The sequence below is a fragment of the Pelmatolapia mariae genome, linkage group LG7 (genome assembly GCF_036321145.2).
Source record: "Pelmatolapia mariae isolate MD_Pm_ZW linkage group LG7, Pm_UMD_F_2, whole genome shotgun sequence".
NCBI lineage: Eukaryota > Metazoa > Chordata > Actinopteri > Cichliformes > Cichlidae > Pelmatolapia > Pelmatolapia mariae.
Genome location: NC_086233.1, coordinates 58507706 through 58526830, shown reverse-complemented (window position 1 = coordinate 58526830; position 19125 = coordinate 58507706). Strand labels below are relative to the sequence as shown.

The following is a 19125-nucleotide window of genomic DNA, read 5'->3' as shown; positions in this document are numbered from 1 at the left end:
TGGCCACAGGGGCAATTGAGAAATTAATCGAGGAGAACTGCAGCAATCCAATCCCGTAGCCCACAAACATAAAACTGTTGATTAGTGTTAATGGTGAATTAAAACTGCTTCAACAAGAAGACAAGCATCTTGTCACTTGCTAGGTATATAGCTGTGTGCAGACAAGGGATACTTTCTTAAAAGCTCTTCTACACCATGGGGTTTTTAATCTGTCAACAATTACCTTGAATAGCACACCCCTATAGGCTTGTATGCCTCATCCATCCCTCCCTGCTTTTTCCTTTCAATTTTCTACAACCATTATACCCTTGGTCACAAATTAAATGGCAATGAATGGCATTAAAAAGATCCCTTAGAGGGGCGCAAAAGCAGATAATAGAATCACCTTAATGGTTCTCCAATGTCTAACAAAGGGAGCGGTATACGAGGACAACTGTACTGGATGTGGGTTGATCTTGAGGATATTATACTTTGCCATTTTCCACACTTCTACATTATTACAAATATGCCGGTATTCATTTTTATAACACCAAAAAACTAGGTTCCATTTCTAAACCCTAAGGGTACTTATCATAAATTGCTCACTGTGGTCTAACCTACACAGTCTTGTGATAAAATCCAAACACTGCTGTTTCCTGTTTCACTGTAAAAAAAACAATCCTGCAAGAGCACCACTGCACTGGCAGCATGGCTCTGGACTAACTGATGGGCGAGCCTAACAGATGTGCAACTTCTGGAATCAACATGTATGCAAATTTTAAATGCAGACTATGTGTTTGGTTTAAATCGAAATTCTGGCAGTACCTTTGAAGTTTGAATCTAAAGCTCACAAGAGTGAAAATAGGAGAGGAAAACACACTGAAGAGATAAACTTTTATCTGTTTCTCAAGAAGGCAGCGTTACCTTACAGGTAATGAATAGTGACAGGTTACAATATACCTACTCTCCTTTTTACTTAAAACTTCTTGCATTTCTTCTCCCTAGTGCTTCTGACTCCAGCATAGCTGTAATTATGTTTCCTGGTCCAATCTCTGTCCTTTATTATATCCTATGTCAGCTTCCACCCTGTGTTCCTGACTCCAAAGGAACTACAGTACGATTGAGCCAGGGTTTCTGAAGGGAGGTCTTGGTTGCCTCATTTATACAGTCTGTTATATGACCAGTGAGCTGGCTCTGTCCCAGAGGCAGACAGCCATTATGAAGACTGACTAGTCAAAGCAGCGCCCACACATTTGGCAGGCTGGCACGGCTGCCCTCTGTTGCCTCTTTTTAAACAACCCCATTCTTTAACAGCAGAATGTTGACGCCTCCTTAATAAGTGGAGAGCTCAGGTGCCCCAATGAGCTATCCTGGAATCTGGAGAGATTTTGAAAATTAAATCCTCTTTACACTAGATTTGCAGCAATCATAGTGGCTGCAATCTCTTCCGTCATATACGAAGTGATGTCATGGACACAAATGGACAGAAAAAGCGACAGAGAGAAAAAAGAATTGTGTGTCTATGAGACCGAGATACATGGACAGAGTTGGAGAACAGACTGGCTATTAGGCAGAGCCTTCTGTCGCTTCAAAACTCCCCCTCCCCTGCATCCAAGCCCTCACTGTGAAGGACACCCAGACAGACAGCCCAGAAAACCTGGGCTCCAGACTGTCACAACGCTCATCTTGCCAGATAAAAGTCTCATATGCCTCATGCGTCCCTCCCTGCTTTTTTTTCTCCACTGAATGTTAAACACACTGTGGAATTAAAGGACTTCCCTCAGAGTGCAGCAAGAAGATCTTTCGCTTGCAACAAACAAAAAGATTAACAGTTATGATCTCTACCACATAACTGACTTTAAAGCTCAAATTTCAAATGCAAACCTGGTGCAACGATGCCAAAGATTAACATCGAGCTTTAAAGATGGTGCTTCACAAACTAAGACTAGCCTGGACACAATTCTTTTGTTTTTACTCCTGCAGCATCGTTAGATGCAGAAATTCCACACAGTGAAATACAAAGTGTTGGGGCTTAAAGTCTCCCCAGTGTCCCCTGACTTATAAAACTTTATGTGTACTAATGCATCCTGTAAAACATCAGTCATAAAAGTCTGCCTTTTGAAGGTCACATGCTGTTATTGCATACTTCATCATCAGCAAACGGGAAGCAATTTCCTTTTTTATTTTACTTTATTTATTTATTTTTTGTTTTTGAAAGCTAGACCCTTATCTGTAATCACAGGTGAATAAAAATTTTAATGTCTGCTTTACATGTACAACTCTCTATATGATACACAACATTCATAAAAAAAACAAAACTGAGTGTTAATTACCTACAAAAAAACAGTTATGAACAAATCGTTTGAAGGGGAAATGAGGATGGGCAAATGGGGCTGACTTCAGAAAAAGCTATTAATTTTTCGTTCACATCCCTCCCCTCAGAGAATAATGCTGGATTAAGGTGATTTTGTAAAGTGCATGCTAAATCTCCCATTAGAATCCTGAGGTAGTTAAATCCAAAGCATCTCCTCATTCCTCTCTACCCAATACTATAAATCTACATGGTGACAGGGCTTGTCGTGAGGCTGCTGAATTAAACATGCCAACCGTCGCACACTCCTACTTCCTCTCACTGCCAGAATAACTGATCAGAGGGGTAAAGTGGGGACTGGAAGAGTCACAGTGCCTTGTGTGTGATGTGACATTGTTTCCTATGTCCAAATGTGGAAGGGAGATGTTTTCCAGAAGTGTGAGAGTCTGGGTTACTGCAGTTTCTGCGATGACAGTTCATACCTAGAGCCAGAGGTTTGATAAGCCACTGATTCATAGCCCCTTGGCTGAGGCTGCTGCTGTTGCCCTGCTACATATTCACCAAGCTGAAATCAGACCTGTAATTTCACCCGAAGAGTAACGCGATGTGATATGCATGTGTACATGTGTCTCTGATTAAAGTGGACATGGGTCAGACAGCATGAGGAAGGCATCTGTGCGTGAAAGAAACCATCTCTTCACTCTGTGAAGAGGTGGTTTCACAGAGTGAAGAGATGGTTTCCTCATTCTTTTCGTCTCTTCCCTAATTACCTCATCCATGTGAGCGTGTGCGTGTGTCTGAGTGTTGTTTGTGTGGCTTCTAGAATGAATAATGAATGTTTATACAGAGTGTGACACCTTTTGAGAGATTTTACTGTGTGTGCATGAGCACTGCATGCACAAAAGGGTGCATGACCAAGTCTTATCAGATCCAATATGACAATCTGCCTTGTGGACAGAACCCTCAGACAGGGACTGTGTGTGTGTGTGTGTGTGTTTGTGTGCATGAGAGAATAAGCAAATAGATTACAGAGAACCTATTTTTCCTATTTGTAAATGGGAAAAGTTTTTTGACAAGAACAAGACAGGAGAAGAGGAAACTCTAATTGCCTAATCCATTTCCTGTACGGTATGTCAATTCTGCCTTCCCAAGGCCAAATCATTTTATTTTCATGAGCAAACAAAACTCCCAAGCACTACTAGACTGAATATGCAACATGCCCAATCCACTAATTATTATCTGGCTGGTCAATTTCTCAGTCTCACTGACATTTCCAAAACCCTTATAGTCCAGAGGGGTGCACTATAAAGTGAGATAAATGGCTTAGTGAGCCGTGTCGATCTTAAAGTTTTCTGAGATTTCTGTGTCACAAAAGTGGCTCTCTTTTTACCTGGCTAAATCACTGCAGTAACTTATACTGAACACACAACCTGTTCGGGAGCAGGTTACGTTCAGAGTTTTGATTTAAAATTGACTGGGAGTGACAGCTTTTACTGATTCTTTTATTTACAGCATAGATGGATCAATAAATGTTTAAAGTGCGTTATAGATTCTCTGCTGGGGAACAGATTTTATATGCCCAAGTTGTTAAGCAATGACTACCTAAAACCACAGTGCAAACTGTGCATCGCACTGTCATGGGAATGTTCATGTTTGGTGATGCAGAAAATACATAAATGTTGTTATAATTGATTCTAATCTGCCGTTAAGCCACTTTTGCACTGCTGGAATTGCAGAACAGAATTCACACCAAGAATATCTGTTCAATCAATAACATCAATTTCACTGTCATTTTCCAACAAACTAAAGTGATTTTCACATCTCTTTTATAAGAGTATGGGAGAGCCACCTTTGATTTAATTCCATTTTATTTATATAGCACAAGACAACAACAATTGCCTTTTATATTGTAAGGTGAAGCCCCTACAATAAATACAAAGAAAACAGAAAAAAAGAACAACAATCAGATGACCCCCTATGAGCAACCGCTTTGGCAACAGTGGAAAGGAAAAAAAAAAACCCAACAATCCTTTTTAACACGAAGAAACCTGCAGCAGAACCAGGCTCAGGAAGGGGTGGCCCTGCCCTGACCGGTTGGGGGTGAGTGGAGGAAGATAGAACAAAGATGTGTTGTGGAAGAGATACAGAGATGGCTCTAGTAAAGGGATTGAGTTTCTGAGCTTCACGTTAGAAATACTCATCAGTACCCACAGCGTTCGCATTTTTAAAATAATTAACTTGAATCAAAATGTTTATTTTATCACTCTTTGTGCTTACTTGCAACAATCTTGCATTATTGTATTTATTTTTATGTTTCATGATTTGTAGTGATTTTTAATCCCTATTTTATCATCATTATCTGATAACATCTGTGGTTGTAGTAGGCGGGACTCGCAGGAACCATTTTGAGTGGAAGAGTCATAAAAGACTGAACCTGGAGTTTTACGTTTTGTCAAGCCAGCTAATGCAAAGAAAGTCTGGATGTACTGAATTTTGTATTTTTGTATTCTACCTTACAATAATATTTATATTGTAAGGTAGACCCCACAATAATACATACAGAGAAAAACCCAGCAATCACATGACCCCCTATGAGCAAGCGCTTTGGCGACAGTGGGAGAGAAAAACTCCCTTTTAACAGGAAGAAACCTCTGGCAGAACCAGGCTCAGGGAGGGGCGGGGCCATCTGCTGTGACCGGTTGGGGTGATATTAATGTGTAGCCAATCGTCTGCCCATCAGCTGGGACTACTGTTTTTTCCCCTTTTTTTTGCAGAATTTGTAAAATTCCCAGTCACTACAGAAATAAACATAATAATTTTAGTGATTCCAATAACTTTTATGTTGTCCACAGTAAAGTAATGCCATTTACTGTTCCCATATGGCAAATGCTAATTAATGAGGTCATCGTACATCGTGTGACATGTTTATTAAATACACTGCAATGAAAATTGGGACATTCACACAAGGGCACTTAGTGTTTAGGTTATACCTAAGTACAGCCTTATTATTGATTTAGACTTGTGTAGTAAATCTCCAGGAGCCTATGACATAACTTGTGCAAGTAGCTGATGCTGTTGCCAGCATGTGTGGTGCATTATCTGTTAATTACTGTGTCTCGGACATAAAACACATAAAATGTTGGGACTTTGCTCCTTTCTCAATCCCCACCCTTTGTTGTGCTCCTTTTTTTTCTTTATAGGCACTTCTTTGTACTTTCTCTCACGTCTATTCCGGTAATTTCATTAATGTCCCTCCAGGAATTTGGCAACATCTGTGAGTCCTTATATTGAGGCTATCACAGTTGATGTGCGCTGTATAAATGTGACATGTATTTACATTTCTAATGAGCTGCACATCATGTTATGGTGTAGGTTACAATGTAGGGTTTCAAACGTGCATGTGGTTATGACCTGTGGTTTAACCGGCGGTCGGTGTACCTAATGTGTTTGTTTTTTTGCTAGTTGAAAATTTAAAATCCCTTTCCTGTCTGCCTTACGTTTTACACTGGTCCCTCGTTTATTGCGGGAGTTACGTTCCAAAAATAACCAGCGATAGGTGAAATCCCCGAAGTAGCCAGCTTAATTTGTTTTACAATTATTATAGATGTTTTAAAGCTGTAAAACCCATCACTACACACTTTATACACTTTTCTCAGACAGGCATGAACATTTTCACACTTGTAAATTTAAAAAGCTGTACGCATTCTGTACTGGACAGGAGACACGGCACGAGATTGACAGACAATGGTCTACAGCCAATCAGGACGCAGAACACAATGTGCTGTTAAAAAACAAACAAACAAAAAAAACCAGCATGCAAAATGGCACCAAAAAAAAAAAGCGAAACAGTGAGGCTGCGAAAAGTTAACCACGCTATAGCGAGGGACCACTGTACTGTAAAGCATGAGCTTTAAAACCCCCTATAACATCTACCAGACAATAAAATATTCCTCAACAACAACAAAATCCAAAACAGAAGGTTATTTCAATACCACTGCGGCATGTGCCTTGGCATGTGATGGACGTACAAGGAGAATATGCAGATGTGCATCTTTGATACAGCAATTTAGCTCCTGCCGACTCTCTGTCATTGCACTTCGTCAATCACCTTACTCACTTCTTCTTTGTTGTTTTTGCTTTCTCCTATTCAAATAATTACATGCATGCAGAGATACACACCAAGATTCACACTCTGCAGAATAGACAATCACTCAACAAGTATCTGGTTTCATGGGAGAAGGTAAGCTGCAATTAACACAATTGGATTTCTTTCTTTTTTTAAATATTTCTGATACCAATTCCTCATGGTCTTTCCCCGAGTTTGTGTGGCATCTATGACAACGTGATTATCAGACAAAATAGCTACAGATGTCTCGACAAGTAATTTAATGAGAGGATGCGAGGGGAGGGGGCAGGCTATGAAAAAGGGAAAAGCAGCATATAGAAACACTGTTCTGTACTCCTAAATAATGAAGTACATAATAACACATCAACACACTTTATGACGTGACATAAAGATGACATGTCCTGGCTCAATTTACAGCCACAGCAACAGTAAAGGAAGGTGAGACCTGAAGAAACTGAAAGTGGTTCCTTAGTGTAAGTGACTCATTTTGATCTTCAGTACAGAGCTACAGTAGGTAGTGCAAGGTTATCAGGAAGGGTAGTTGGTGAAGCAGATACGACAAAATATGGTCCACTGGAAGAGATAAAAATGCTTTGTGCTACGAAGGTCAGTGAAGTTTACTGAACTAACCTACTGTTGCAGACTTGTGCAACAGAGCCTTCTGAAATATGATTTGCCATGCTTTCTTTCATTTTTCCCACCTTTTCCTTCTGTATAACCAACCTGCTCAGGAGTCTTACAGTAGTTCTACCGTTTTCAACGCCCTCTATTTTTCCTTTTTCCTCTTCAGTAGTCGCTCCACATCTTCCCTGATAGAGTGGAAATAGATCTCTACAGACTTCACCTTCTGCTCATCTCATCTCTGCCTGGTTACACACTACCACAGCTAAATTTCATTTGCACAATGTACCAATACAAACGGTATTTTACAACTGGCTTATAATAGAGTTTTGGTCAATGCATGTGTTTTTCTATTAGACATACTAGACTGATGTTAACTTTCAAATTTCATAAAGATGCTCTGGAGAACAACACTAGCCTTTTTTAAACAAAAAACTTATTATTTTAGAAAAATTGCAAAGGTTCCCACACTATTTCTTTCTGTTAAATCCAATCTTTTATACTTTAAGGCAAAGTTGAACAGATATGAATATTTAAACAGTTCTGTGGTGCTCCTTAAATTGCTAAATATCTCTTTCTTACAGTTACCCAATGTTAGCAAATCAAAACTGACAACCGTTCCTTTTCTCAAACCAGTATGCTGATGAGGATCTCTTAAGAAAAGCAGATGCACACAGAGCAGTCAGAACAATATCAGATTACAAACACACCTTGGCACACACAGAACAAAGGGGAGAGTGGAAGATGGATGTATTTTACATACATGGATTAAGAATATTTTATTCATGGACACTTCAGGCTCAGTATCAACACAAACAGAGCAATAACCCGACATTAGCCCTGGACAAATCCTAAGCACTTAATGCAGACTCTTGGCTCTCTGTGTGTTGTCTGTGATCCCAGAGCGCTCTGTAGAGCACTCGTGTATATCTACACAGCAGATCAATACTAGAAGTACCCCTAAACATGCTGTGCTTCTGGTCCTTACAGGGCTATAGGCAGTGAAAAACTACAAATATCCAGCAGAAGTGCCCTAGAGTTCTGGTGAAATTCCTGAGGTAAGATCAGACTTATCTGATGACTTATCAGGCCCATGGCAGTCAAGTCAAATATCAAAAGAAGGATTTTCTGTTGGAAAATACTTTCAGCGCTGTCATGTCTGTTTTTGCAAAAATATATTCCTACCTGTCTGGACTATTTCGCTTTTTTGACAGGTGGTGTACAGTCATGATTCTTGCGACTCTAACAGATGATTCAATTAGACAGTTTCTATTTCCCTACTTGATCCGGAACCACCATATTGTAATGTGTGTCCACAGGCAAACGCAAAGTAGATGGGCATCATCAGAGGTGTTTTTCCTCTAGGTATATCAACTAGTTTTATATAAAAGAAAAATGATTCAGGAAAAACAAATAGTCATTAGCTCCCATAACAGACAAACCTGTAACAGATGTACACACATGCACACATACACCTCTCCCCCTTTGCTTCCCAAAAACTGTTTGATGTGAGTCATGCTATGCTGACAGTATTCATGATCCACACATGTGCCCACACACTCAAACACAAATGAATGACATCTTAAAAATTGGAGGAAAATTGTGCCTGTGGCATGAATTATGCATGCTTATAGTCTCTTATCATCTAAATGCATGTCTATCCATTTGTCAGGAAGGTTTGTGTGTGCTTTGCATTCATTAGGGGCCTCAGATCCACCCCTGTGGAATGGTGATGGCCTAAAGACAGACTGAAAGGGGACAAGAAGGCAGAGAGAAAGCAAGGCAGATGCAGAGAAAGAGCAAGAGGGAGAAGGGATCTGGTGAAATCATAAAAAAAGAGCAGAGCCTTAGCCCTCACACACACACACACACGCACACACACACAAACACACATGCAGAAAAACAGATACAGATGCATCTAGCTAAAACATTTTTAATTATTAAATGAGGGCATGTTGATATGCGCACACAAACACACATGGCATAAAACCAGTAGGTGCTCCTTTTATAGAAAGCAATGTAAATTTTTCATTAGAGGAAATGCAGCTCTCTCTCTCTCTCCATGCCTTCATCTCTGGGTTCTGTCCTGTGTCCTCCGGCCATGCTCCCCTGACACCTTCTTGCTTCACTCAACACATCTATTTGACCCAGCGAAGGGCAAGCAGCCCAGACAGATAAGCTGTGTCCCAAAGTACCCGCTTTGCTTCCACATCAACCTCCTTTCTTGATTTGTGTGTTCATGTGAATGCATGCCATGATTTTGGGTGGTCTGCAGCCTTCACATAGTGAGGCAGTGTGATTTCCCTCCCCCCATCTCTCTCACACTTCTGTCAGCAAACATGCAATGATGGATGATGTAGTGTTTTAAGAACACTCAAAAACAGAAAAAAGGAGTATAAAACAGGAAAATAATACAAATCCATAACAACAACAACAACAACAATAATAATAATAATAATAATAATAATAAGGAGAAGAATAGAAATAAACTCTGAAAATGGTGACCACATGTCTGTTTTAGTATTTTAATGTTTCCTTTGTCAAACAAAATAGAAATTTTTGCTCATGAAACTGTGCAAAATACCAGGAAACTGGACAGATTTCTGCCAAATCAAATAACAGACACACTGTGTTTACTGTATACAGTTATGTTTACTGCTGTGCCTTGTCATTCCTATAGACTGTATATATAAAAAAGCTCCTGGGCTTAAAGCTAACCCAGCAACAATAAACTTGCAATAAACTTGAATTCTTTTTAATAGCCACCAGGGGGCAACTACCTTTAATGCAAAAATCAGTCAAATTGTACAAAAATCCAAGGAAAAATGATCTTGTATCTCTCTTGACAGTTTTTGATTAGTTAACTAATATATTCTAAAAAAAAAAATAAATGACTTTGCAAATTATCTTTCCAAATGAACTCAAAAAGACCAATAAAACAGGGTGCACTTTAGGTGTATCCCTCGGTTTCTATGTTCATCTTTTACACCTTGTATACAATCCTCGTACTGGGTTGGATGCCCTTTTGCCTTTATTCTTCGCTTCATTCTTAGCTTAAACATTCCTTAGAGGTTTTGCTCCATGATTACATGACATCATTACACCGTTTCTGATTTGTTCACTGGCTTCCAGTAAAATTCAAAATCCACTATAAAATTCTGTTATTAACTTATCAGGCTCATATGGACAGGTCTCTGCAGAGCTTCTAAGACCTTGGCCTCTCAGATGATCTAACCACAGTCTTCTAACTGTCCCTCGCTGTGATTTTAAAACCAGAGGTGATTGTGCTTTTGAGGTTGTTGTGCCCAAACTGTGGAACAGCCTTACCCAGTCAATCAGGTCGGATGACTCTGTTATTTGTTTTAAGTGACTACTGAAAACTCATTTTTATAGGTTAGCATTTTCTTAACTTCTTCCTTTTTATTTTTGGCCAGAGTTTACAACCATGCATGCATGTCTGTCGGTATGGCTGATTCTGTGTCTGTCTGCTTTAATAAGTACACTTAATATTGACTTTATTTGAACTGTGAAGCAATTTGTATTGTGTTTGTGCTGTGTTTTCAAAAGTGGAATATAAATACAGTCATTATTATTATTATTATTATTATTGTTGTTATGGCAAATTCTGACCCTACATCTGAATGTTGCAGTAGAGAATGGTCACTTCAGTCACAGACACACCCTCAACTCACAGTCTATTTATATCCACCATTAAGGAGCAAGAACCTGCTGCAGTATTCTCCTAAACAACAGTTACCTGTTTTGCAACATCTCCCTCTGTATATTTGTATGTCTCTCAGCTTCTGTACTGGAATATAAGTATAATGGTTGTAAAAATCAACACGATCGTATGCTCATATTTTCAGTCCAGCTGCGATGGCTGTGGTGCAACGTGCCAGGTTACAAAAACCGAGAGGTCCATGACTGACCGGTGCAACAAACAATGTGCTGCCAAAATCGCTGTGAGACACCCGTGACACAGTGAAGATAATGGCCCCCATAAGAGTCCCACACACCAGTAAAAAAAAACAACAAAAAAAAAGTCATCCCCACCTTGCTCTGGCCATTTAAATCTTTTAAGTTCTCATATATTTTCTTGAGCTCATTTATATCTAGTGCAATGTTATTATAAACGGAGACTATCTAAAATTACAAAACAAATAAAATGTACAGAAATGACTAAATAAAGAACGGAACATTGGAAAGTACATTACTGATACATTAGAGTAAATTCATGGTAGCTATTCAGTGCGATGGTTGTGTTTATGTAAGACAAAAGCAAAAAGCAAAAAGATTACTGAAGGAACCAGAGAGAGAATCTTTACTTTCAGCTGTGTGTGTGTGTTATGTGAAATGCATTAAAAAAGTAAGTGAAGCAAAGCAAAGCAAAGGGACTTCTGAGATACAGAGAGACGTGAGTGATTAAAGCAATGAATGGGGGGAATTCTACACTGGAATTAGAAGTGCTGCACTCTCCTGCTAGTTTTACCTTTTTTTGTGTAATTGCACCATGAGAATCATAAGCTCACAGGCAGTTCAGTTTAAAAAAATAATTTTTTTTCTTTGCCTATACTGAACTGAGAAACAAACCCGATTATCAGCAGCTATGACAGAGCAATATGATGTAGTTAATGACAACTATAGCCTCCAGTGTCCTAATCCTATTTCCTTATTTGTGTGTATTTCTTCTTTTTTTCATTATTGATGGATTCTGCTGCTTTTCAGTGCACTTTTATCCTTGGATCTGACTTTCTTCCCATGCAAATGCAACTTTATGTATTAATTACTTTTGTTTCAAAGTCTTAAATATACCTCTATACATAACATAATTCTTGTTACCAAAGATCTAAGTACATGTTTAGTAGGAATGATATTTTCACACATAATATAGACACACAGAATTTAATTACATTTGATTAAGTGACACATTAACACATAGATGATTTTAAGCGTTCGTTATTTCCACTGGTTCATTAATATCCAGTGTAATATTACAAAGTTCAAATCTTTAAAGTTCACATTTAATACACTTTTGTTATTAAGATATGATTTCAATTTATTTGTTTGAATAGGGTACAATTCTTTTTGTGGCTTGAAAAGCTTTTAAACCTATTATATAGACACAATTGTAAGTCAACACTGATGCATGATTTTTCCCAAAATACCTCTCTTAAAGGCATCTCATATTCTGTATTTGTACTGTAGTATATGGCCAGGATGACAGGTTAAATCAGAGGTACAGGTCACTGTGCGAAGCAAAGAAAACAGAAACCTGCCTTCTCTGACAAGACCTAACTTAAAGATGGGCCAGCTTTCAAAAATACTTAGAGTTACAACTGTCACACTAGAAAGTGTGAAGCAGAATTTTACAGAAATGCTTGGGTAAGTTTTTTATTAAAGAAGTGTAGCAAAAACACATCTGACAGAGTAAATATAGGCATTAGGCCTAGTGTTGGGACCGGTTACCATCCTGAACCTATTTTAGCAAGTTATGTATAGAGGTGTGTTCATTAGATATTCACATCTCTGACACAACTAAGTTAAAACTAAAGCCAAACAGGGCAAACATCCATCAGCCATCAACAAATCTATCACAAGTATGTGCAGGCGACAGTCATATTAAAGCTGACTTCTGCCCTTGCTTAGAGGCTTGATAATGTGACAGAGCAGAATAAAATAATCCCATGAACGGTGCCCCACCGACTTCTTTTTGGCAAGCGGAGCTCCAAAACCCACTCACTCAAAAACACATTCAGTCCTACAAGCCAAAAGGCAGTTAAATCTGTTTACACGTTTGCTAAAAATAGGCCTCCAAAAAGTCTAACAGAAAGGCAAATGCAAGCCTAGTGCGTAGAATTCCTTAGTGTAAAATCTTTTTCTGTCAATGTCTTATTTTATTTTCTTCCATTTCTCTCTTAAGCAATACCTCGGGAGACAACTTAAAAGTGCCTTTCAGGAACCGAAAATCCGCTATACTAGTAAATCCATTTCTCCCCATCCTTTCCTTGACTGTGGATGCGTGTTTGTGTGTTCAGACAGCATGCAACACACGTCTATGATCACTGGCAAGTAGACATAGTTGCAAGAAAGTTTCTGAACTCTTTGGAATCACCTCGAGTTCTTCACTGATTAATCATAAAATGGGTCTGATCTTTATGTAACTCAGAACTGAACACTAAGAAACTGACTAAACTAATAACACACCACTATACTTTTCATGTCTTTATTGGACTCAGTCCAGTGCAAGCTGGAAAAAGTTCAGTGCTAATAGCTTCTTCAACAGCTACGTGCTGAGCTGGGGGAGAGTGGACTGTAGAGGTGCGCTACCTACAAATGAAGTAATAGAAAAACTGGCTACTGGTAAAGACTACTCTCTAAAAATGACTAGTTGTTTTGAACCTCAATTGCAGTAATGTAGACGAAGCATTACATAAAAAAAACACTACAAAAAGCCCTGTAAGACATGGATTTTTATCAATCCACAGAGAAACAAAATCAGCAAATGATGGAAATACAGAACAGCTGCAGCTCTCATGAAAGAAATGGGGTAGGCAAGGGTAACAACAAAAAGCACCTACAGTAATCTCTACAAAATCAAAAACACTGTCATTTTGTGCATTCATTCTGCTTCAACCATTTTGTGTTGCAAGAATGGTGGAAATGCAGACAGCACAAATGAATATACTTTCACTTTCCCTATGCTCTCCCACTTTTCATGAAAATCTGCAACAGGCAAGACAAACGACTGCTGAAAAGATACAGTTCTTTGCAGAAGTAATCAATGCAGAAATTCTGCTAATTGCCCAGGGTTTGCAAACTTTTTCTTCCAGTTTGTACATAGATAAGCTATGAAAATGAGAGGAATGCCTATTAGCTTTAATTTAATAAATACTTTTAAAATTAAATTTATAAAACAGATACATTAAATGCCAAAGGCTGCAAGCATGAGATATGTCCACCTTTAAGCATTTATCTATGAGCACATGCAGCATATAAAACCACCAAAATGATTCATGAAGAGAGTCTAAGAGATAAATTAGATAAATGACGACAAATAATGTTCCAATTCGCAAATCTGAATTCATACAAACATTACACTCAAAAAGCTTTGTATACTTTAAATCCACACCAGACAAACACATATACAAACATATGTAAAAATGTAAAAGTCAGGAACAAGGGCTGGAAGGGAGGCACTCAGATTAAAGCTAAAGAATAAGAGTGAAATTTGCAATGCATCATATTAGAGCCAGCAGAGAAATGGTTGGGAGAAGGAGGAGGGAGCGAAGCAAGATTTATATTCAGAGGAGGACAAATCTTGGCAGGCATGAAGTACCTATGTTAAGCGGCTTGGGGAGAGGCAGGGGTTTGTATTGATGAGCAAGACCAGGAAAGATGTGTGTGGGTGCAGGATTGTGGTCCTACGGGAATGCTCTGTCTACGGCAGCGATATGGGGCTCAGACAGCGGATTAGTGTTTCTGCTCCATAATCAATTTGCTGTCTGGATCCCATTGCACATAACCCTAAACATCCTTTCCATGCTTGATCCTCTAAAATCTATTTTCTCTTTCTCTTTATTTCCTCCCTACACCTATTCCACTTCATCTCTTTTTCCTGCTTACCTTTTTGTTTGCTTCACCTTCAAGTTGTAAGACGAGTAAGCCCACCCCCCCCCCCCCCCCCCCCCCCAAAACAACAACAACCCCAAAACAAACAAACACCGTCCTACATCAAGCTCTTTCAAACACACCTTTCTGGTTTTTTCCTTTCATTTCTCTCCAAATTGGTGCCATTTTACACCAGCCATGGTAAATTCTGCACACACTGCGTTTTAGTGTAATATGTCGGAGTAATTATATCAGGGTGTGTGTGGGTGTGTGTGTGTGTGCGCGCACAGAGATGTAGAGGTTAACCTTGACCAAAGGCAAACTATTAGCTTCATTTCACCCTCGAGTCCAAGCTTGCCGCCATCTGGTCTAGAACTTCAGGGTCATAATAGTGGCTGACCAATCAATAACACACTGCATGTTGGCACCATGCGCCAGCCCTGGCCAATGTGTTCATTTCTTATTAAAAAGAACATTACACTCCAGGGAGAAAATAAAGTACATTTCCCACAATCAGGCAGCACAAATGTCAGCGGTACAAAGTTTAATTAAAAATTAAAGTTCTATTTGCTGGAAACAAGGATATTGTCCATCAAAAGTGTATTATACGGCACATGACTATTTCTATATTTATATTCAGCCTTTATGTTAAATAAATAAAGAAATTATTTTTCTTTAAAGACAGATCAAGTGGCATTTGCTGTAACTGTCTGAATCTGTGTATTGTGTGTATTTGTGTATCTGTCTGTGTCTGTAGAGAGGAGGAGTACTTTTGAGATGAAAGCCCACAGAGACAGCTAAGCAGGAAGGCAGAGACAACAGATGGTGTTAGGAGTGCTCCTGTTCTGGTGGAAGAAGGTAGAGAGGTTTTCATGTCAACAGATCAATAAGTGTGAGACTATCCATTTCAGATTGTCTGACACACACAGACAGAATGGTGAAAGACAAAGTATAGACAAACCATGATGCAAATTAACACATAGTAGCTGAGAAAGAAATCTCCCTTCTACACGTCTGTAGGCACACCTTACCCGCTTTGAGACATTAGAGATGTAAATACAATGATGTATAAGATAGTGAGACTTGATCCTGCTGATGATGCAGCAATCCTGTCAGAAATGCATGCAAGCCTAGATACGCCCTAAAATTATCACCGATAATATTGTATTCAAGGATTAACTATGGATCCAGAAATTAGTTAGGAACCATGTTAAAGATTATGGGTTTTTTTTTTTTTTTTAAAGACACTTTTGGGCTTTTTGAAATGGCTCAGATGAGGGAATGCATGCACATATGCACATACACACACACACGCACACGCACGCACGCACACGCACACACACACGCATCTTGCCAGCAGCTGTTCTGAGCACTTTTATTGGACCAGGCAGACTGTCACCTCTTCTGATTCCAGGGGGACACTCAGAAGAGGACTACTAATTGCCTTGCTGGGGCACAGATGTGACTTGCATGTGACTGAATAGGTTTGGAGGCATGGAATGGCTTGATGTGTGTGAGTTTGGGTGATGTTTGAGGGAGGAAATGACAGGTTGTTAGAGGGAAGGTTAAAAAAAAGAAAAAAAAAGTTGTAAGGTGTGTGACTGTATGTGAGATGAATGCTAGTTGGAGTCATAGTGGATGATGTTGGAGAAGGAGGAGGTACAGAGGGGTCTTCAGTCACAGTTAAACTATTCTGCTATAAAAAGCTGAACATGAATCATACGGGCAGTCTTACCTTGGCCTGGCCTCAATGTTGTGCTGAAAATAATAAATGGAGGGAAAGGGGGAGAAAGAAAAGAGTGAGAGAGGGAGAAAGAAAAACCTATTTTAAAAAAACAAAACATTTGACATCTTTTTGCATGCATTTTGAGTAACAAAAAAAATAACTCAATTTAAATCAGTGCAGTCCACAGCTGGTGTGGCTTAAAATCTGACCCATTAATTTTTTGTTTCATTTTGCACTTGTGCTCATGTATATTCATGAGCTTTTAAAGGAACAAACTGGAACGAAGCTGCAAACATTAGTCATGTGCAGGCCGTTCTATTTAATTTTGATTGGAGCTTAAAAGATTTTTCAATATCACACTGCCGGCGTGGAACACTCATATCATCATTGCAAGCAAAATGCCTTTTTTCATTTTTTTATTTACAACAAAGTAAATGAAATCTCATCCAATCCTAGAAGATGCAAATTCATTATTTCCCGAAGCAAATCTGTCACATTTAAATTACTGCTCGACTGTAGACATGAAATCTTTACAGTCAGAAATTAACATGTTTATACATGTGCTTATATTGAACACTCCTGTTTATACATTGATGAAGGTATAGACCTAAACAATGACACTCCTACATCCTTGAAATGTTCTTGACTTGGCTAGATGTTTTATTACCCCCCCCCCCCAATCCATTTTTGTTGTCCTCTGTGATGTTTCATGCATTTTGGTGTTGCTTAACTGGCCAATATTCCTTCTGTTTAATAACGCACCAGATTGCTGACTTGGCCACTCCTAAAGGTTTTGCTTTCTCTCTGATAGGTTTATTTTGATTTTTCAGCCTAATGATCGACATCTCTTCGGACCTCATATGGAAAGTTCCAGTAAACAGCTGCAACTTCAACACTTGGAATCAACTCTAGATCTTTTATCCCCTTAATTTGTCATGCAATACTGAGGGAACAAGCCTGGAACTGATTGCAAGTCAATTAATTTCTAGCCTCTGAAAATAAGGGACTGTGTATAAAAATGGCTGTAATTCCTAAACAGCTAATACAAAACTTGTTTTTTGTATCAATCCTTGAAATTAAAGTTGAAATGTTGCAGTTTAATCAAATCTTGGTTGTCTGATTTAAAATCTACTGCGGTGATATACAAAATGACAAATTGCCTCTGTATACCACCAAATGCTTATGAATCACTGGTAATCTTGTTTTGTCTGTGCCGTTAAAGCAAATATGGCTTTTTAATGAGGTAAATCGCATTTTAATAGAAACTTCCATTTCATTTTTTTATGAAATGGAAGTTTTATTTAAAAAGGCCTAATAGGGTTATGCATACTGGCTGTTAAAGGCAAAATATATCATATTCATGTCCGCTTCACGTTTCACCTTATCATGCAAGTCTTTTTTTTCATTGCAGGCCAACTGTCTATTAGTAACACATAATGCATTTCTTTGTTTTGACTAGATCAGTTTATGAGTACAAACAAGGCTTGTGTTACAGTTCTGCTGTGTTCATAATTTTTATTTTGTCCAATTAAGAGTTTTTAATGGAACAAAATTAAAAGAAATGTGCAGTTTGAAAGAAGATGTCAGCTATAGGACTATGGTTACCTTTTCAATAGAGACAAAAATATCCCTTAAGGTCTGAATAAGCCCAGATTCAACATTTCCTACATTATTCACATGGCCTAGGGCAACTTAGTTATTATGTGCACACATAAAAACTGGTCTCTCAAAGCTGGAAAGAAACCACAGTCGAACAGTCATCAAACAATGCAACCACGAGCTGCTCAGAGAATTTAAAACGAAAATATCCTAAAAGAACGATCTGTTTTTCAAATAACAACTTAATCTTATTTGAAGCTTTAAGCATCAACTGAAAAGTGTAAAACAAAAAAAATTATCTGAAGCAAAAAAATATATTTCATTTGACACCCCATTTGTACAGTCATAAATAATAAATATAGAAAAAATGAAGGGAAAAAAAGAAAAATTATTGTTCAAATATTATTTCTTATCATTTTCAAATGATTTAAACCAAAATCCTACTAACATGTATAAAATATTAAAACCGAACAAAGCAGACTTGGGTCAGAACTAAGTGAGGGTTAGGTCACTTGTTCTGACTCAGATTGCCTGAATAATGAGGCTTCTTAGCTTTCTGTTCATGCTGAATCTTCTTTATAGCTTAGTGAGGCTCTGTGTCTGTTTTTCGAAGATATATTTCCGAGAACTTCGAAATCCAATTCTGTACTTATACGCTAAGAATTTCACATAAACTCTGTCTACACAGTATTAACCGTGTTTAGTCTACAGTCATGCACCTGTTGTGTACCATCTTATATAGTCCTGTCGTTTGAGTGTGCATGTTCAGTTACTCTGTTTGCTGTGCTCTCTGTGTATCTGTATGGATATTTTAGCTGACACATATCGCCCTTTCAGCTGTAAGACTCCTGCCCAGGGGCATGTGTGTTTTTTTAATTACTGTACTATCATCAGTAATTGTTTAAGTAAACACAAATTTAATGATTATATAAATGAGTACCTACAGCCACTTTTTAATGAAAAGATGGAAATTGAGCAATGTGATAACAAACAGACTGTAACTTTTAATAGTTTTGTCTAACTCCTTCCAATTGTTTAATTTTCATCCAAAGGATGTTAAAAAGATGGTTCTGCGTGCAAGCTTATATATCCCACAGACTTGCAGTAACATGGCCACAGTATTTGGCCTTGATATGCAAAGCAGCAATTGTCTGA

General features: G+C 38.4%; 1 protein-coding gene across 1 annotated transcript in view; it reads right to left on the bottom strand.

Annotated features, from left to right (window-relative positions):
• The window catches only part of trim44 (tripartite motif containing 44), a 44037-nt gene that overhangs the window by 11118 nt on the left and 13794 nt on the right, over window positions 1–19125 (bottom strand). The window contains exon 5 of the mRNA XM_063481201.1: window positions 16381–16403. Within this exon, the coding sequence (XP_063337271.1) occupies window positions 16381–16403 (23 nt within the window). The remainder of the gene's footprint in view (window positions 1–16380; window positions 16404–19125) is intronic.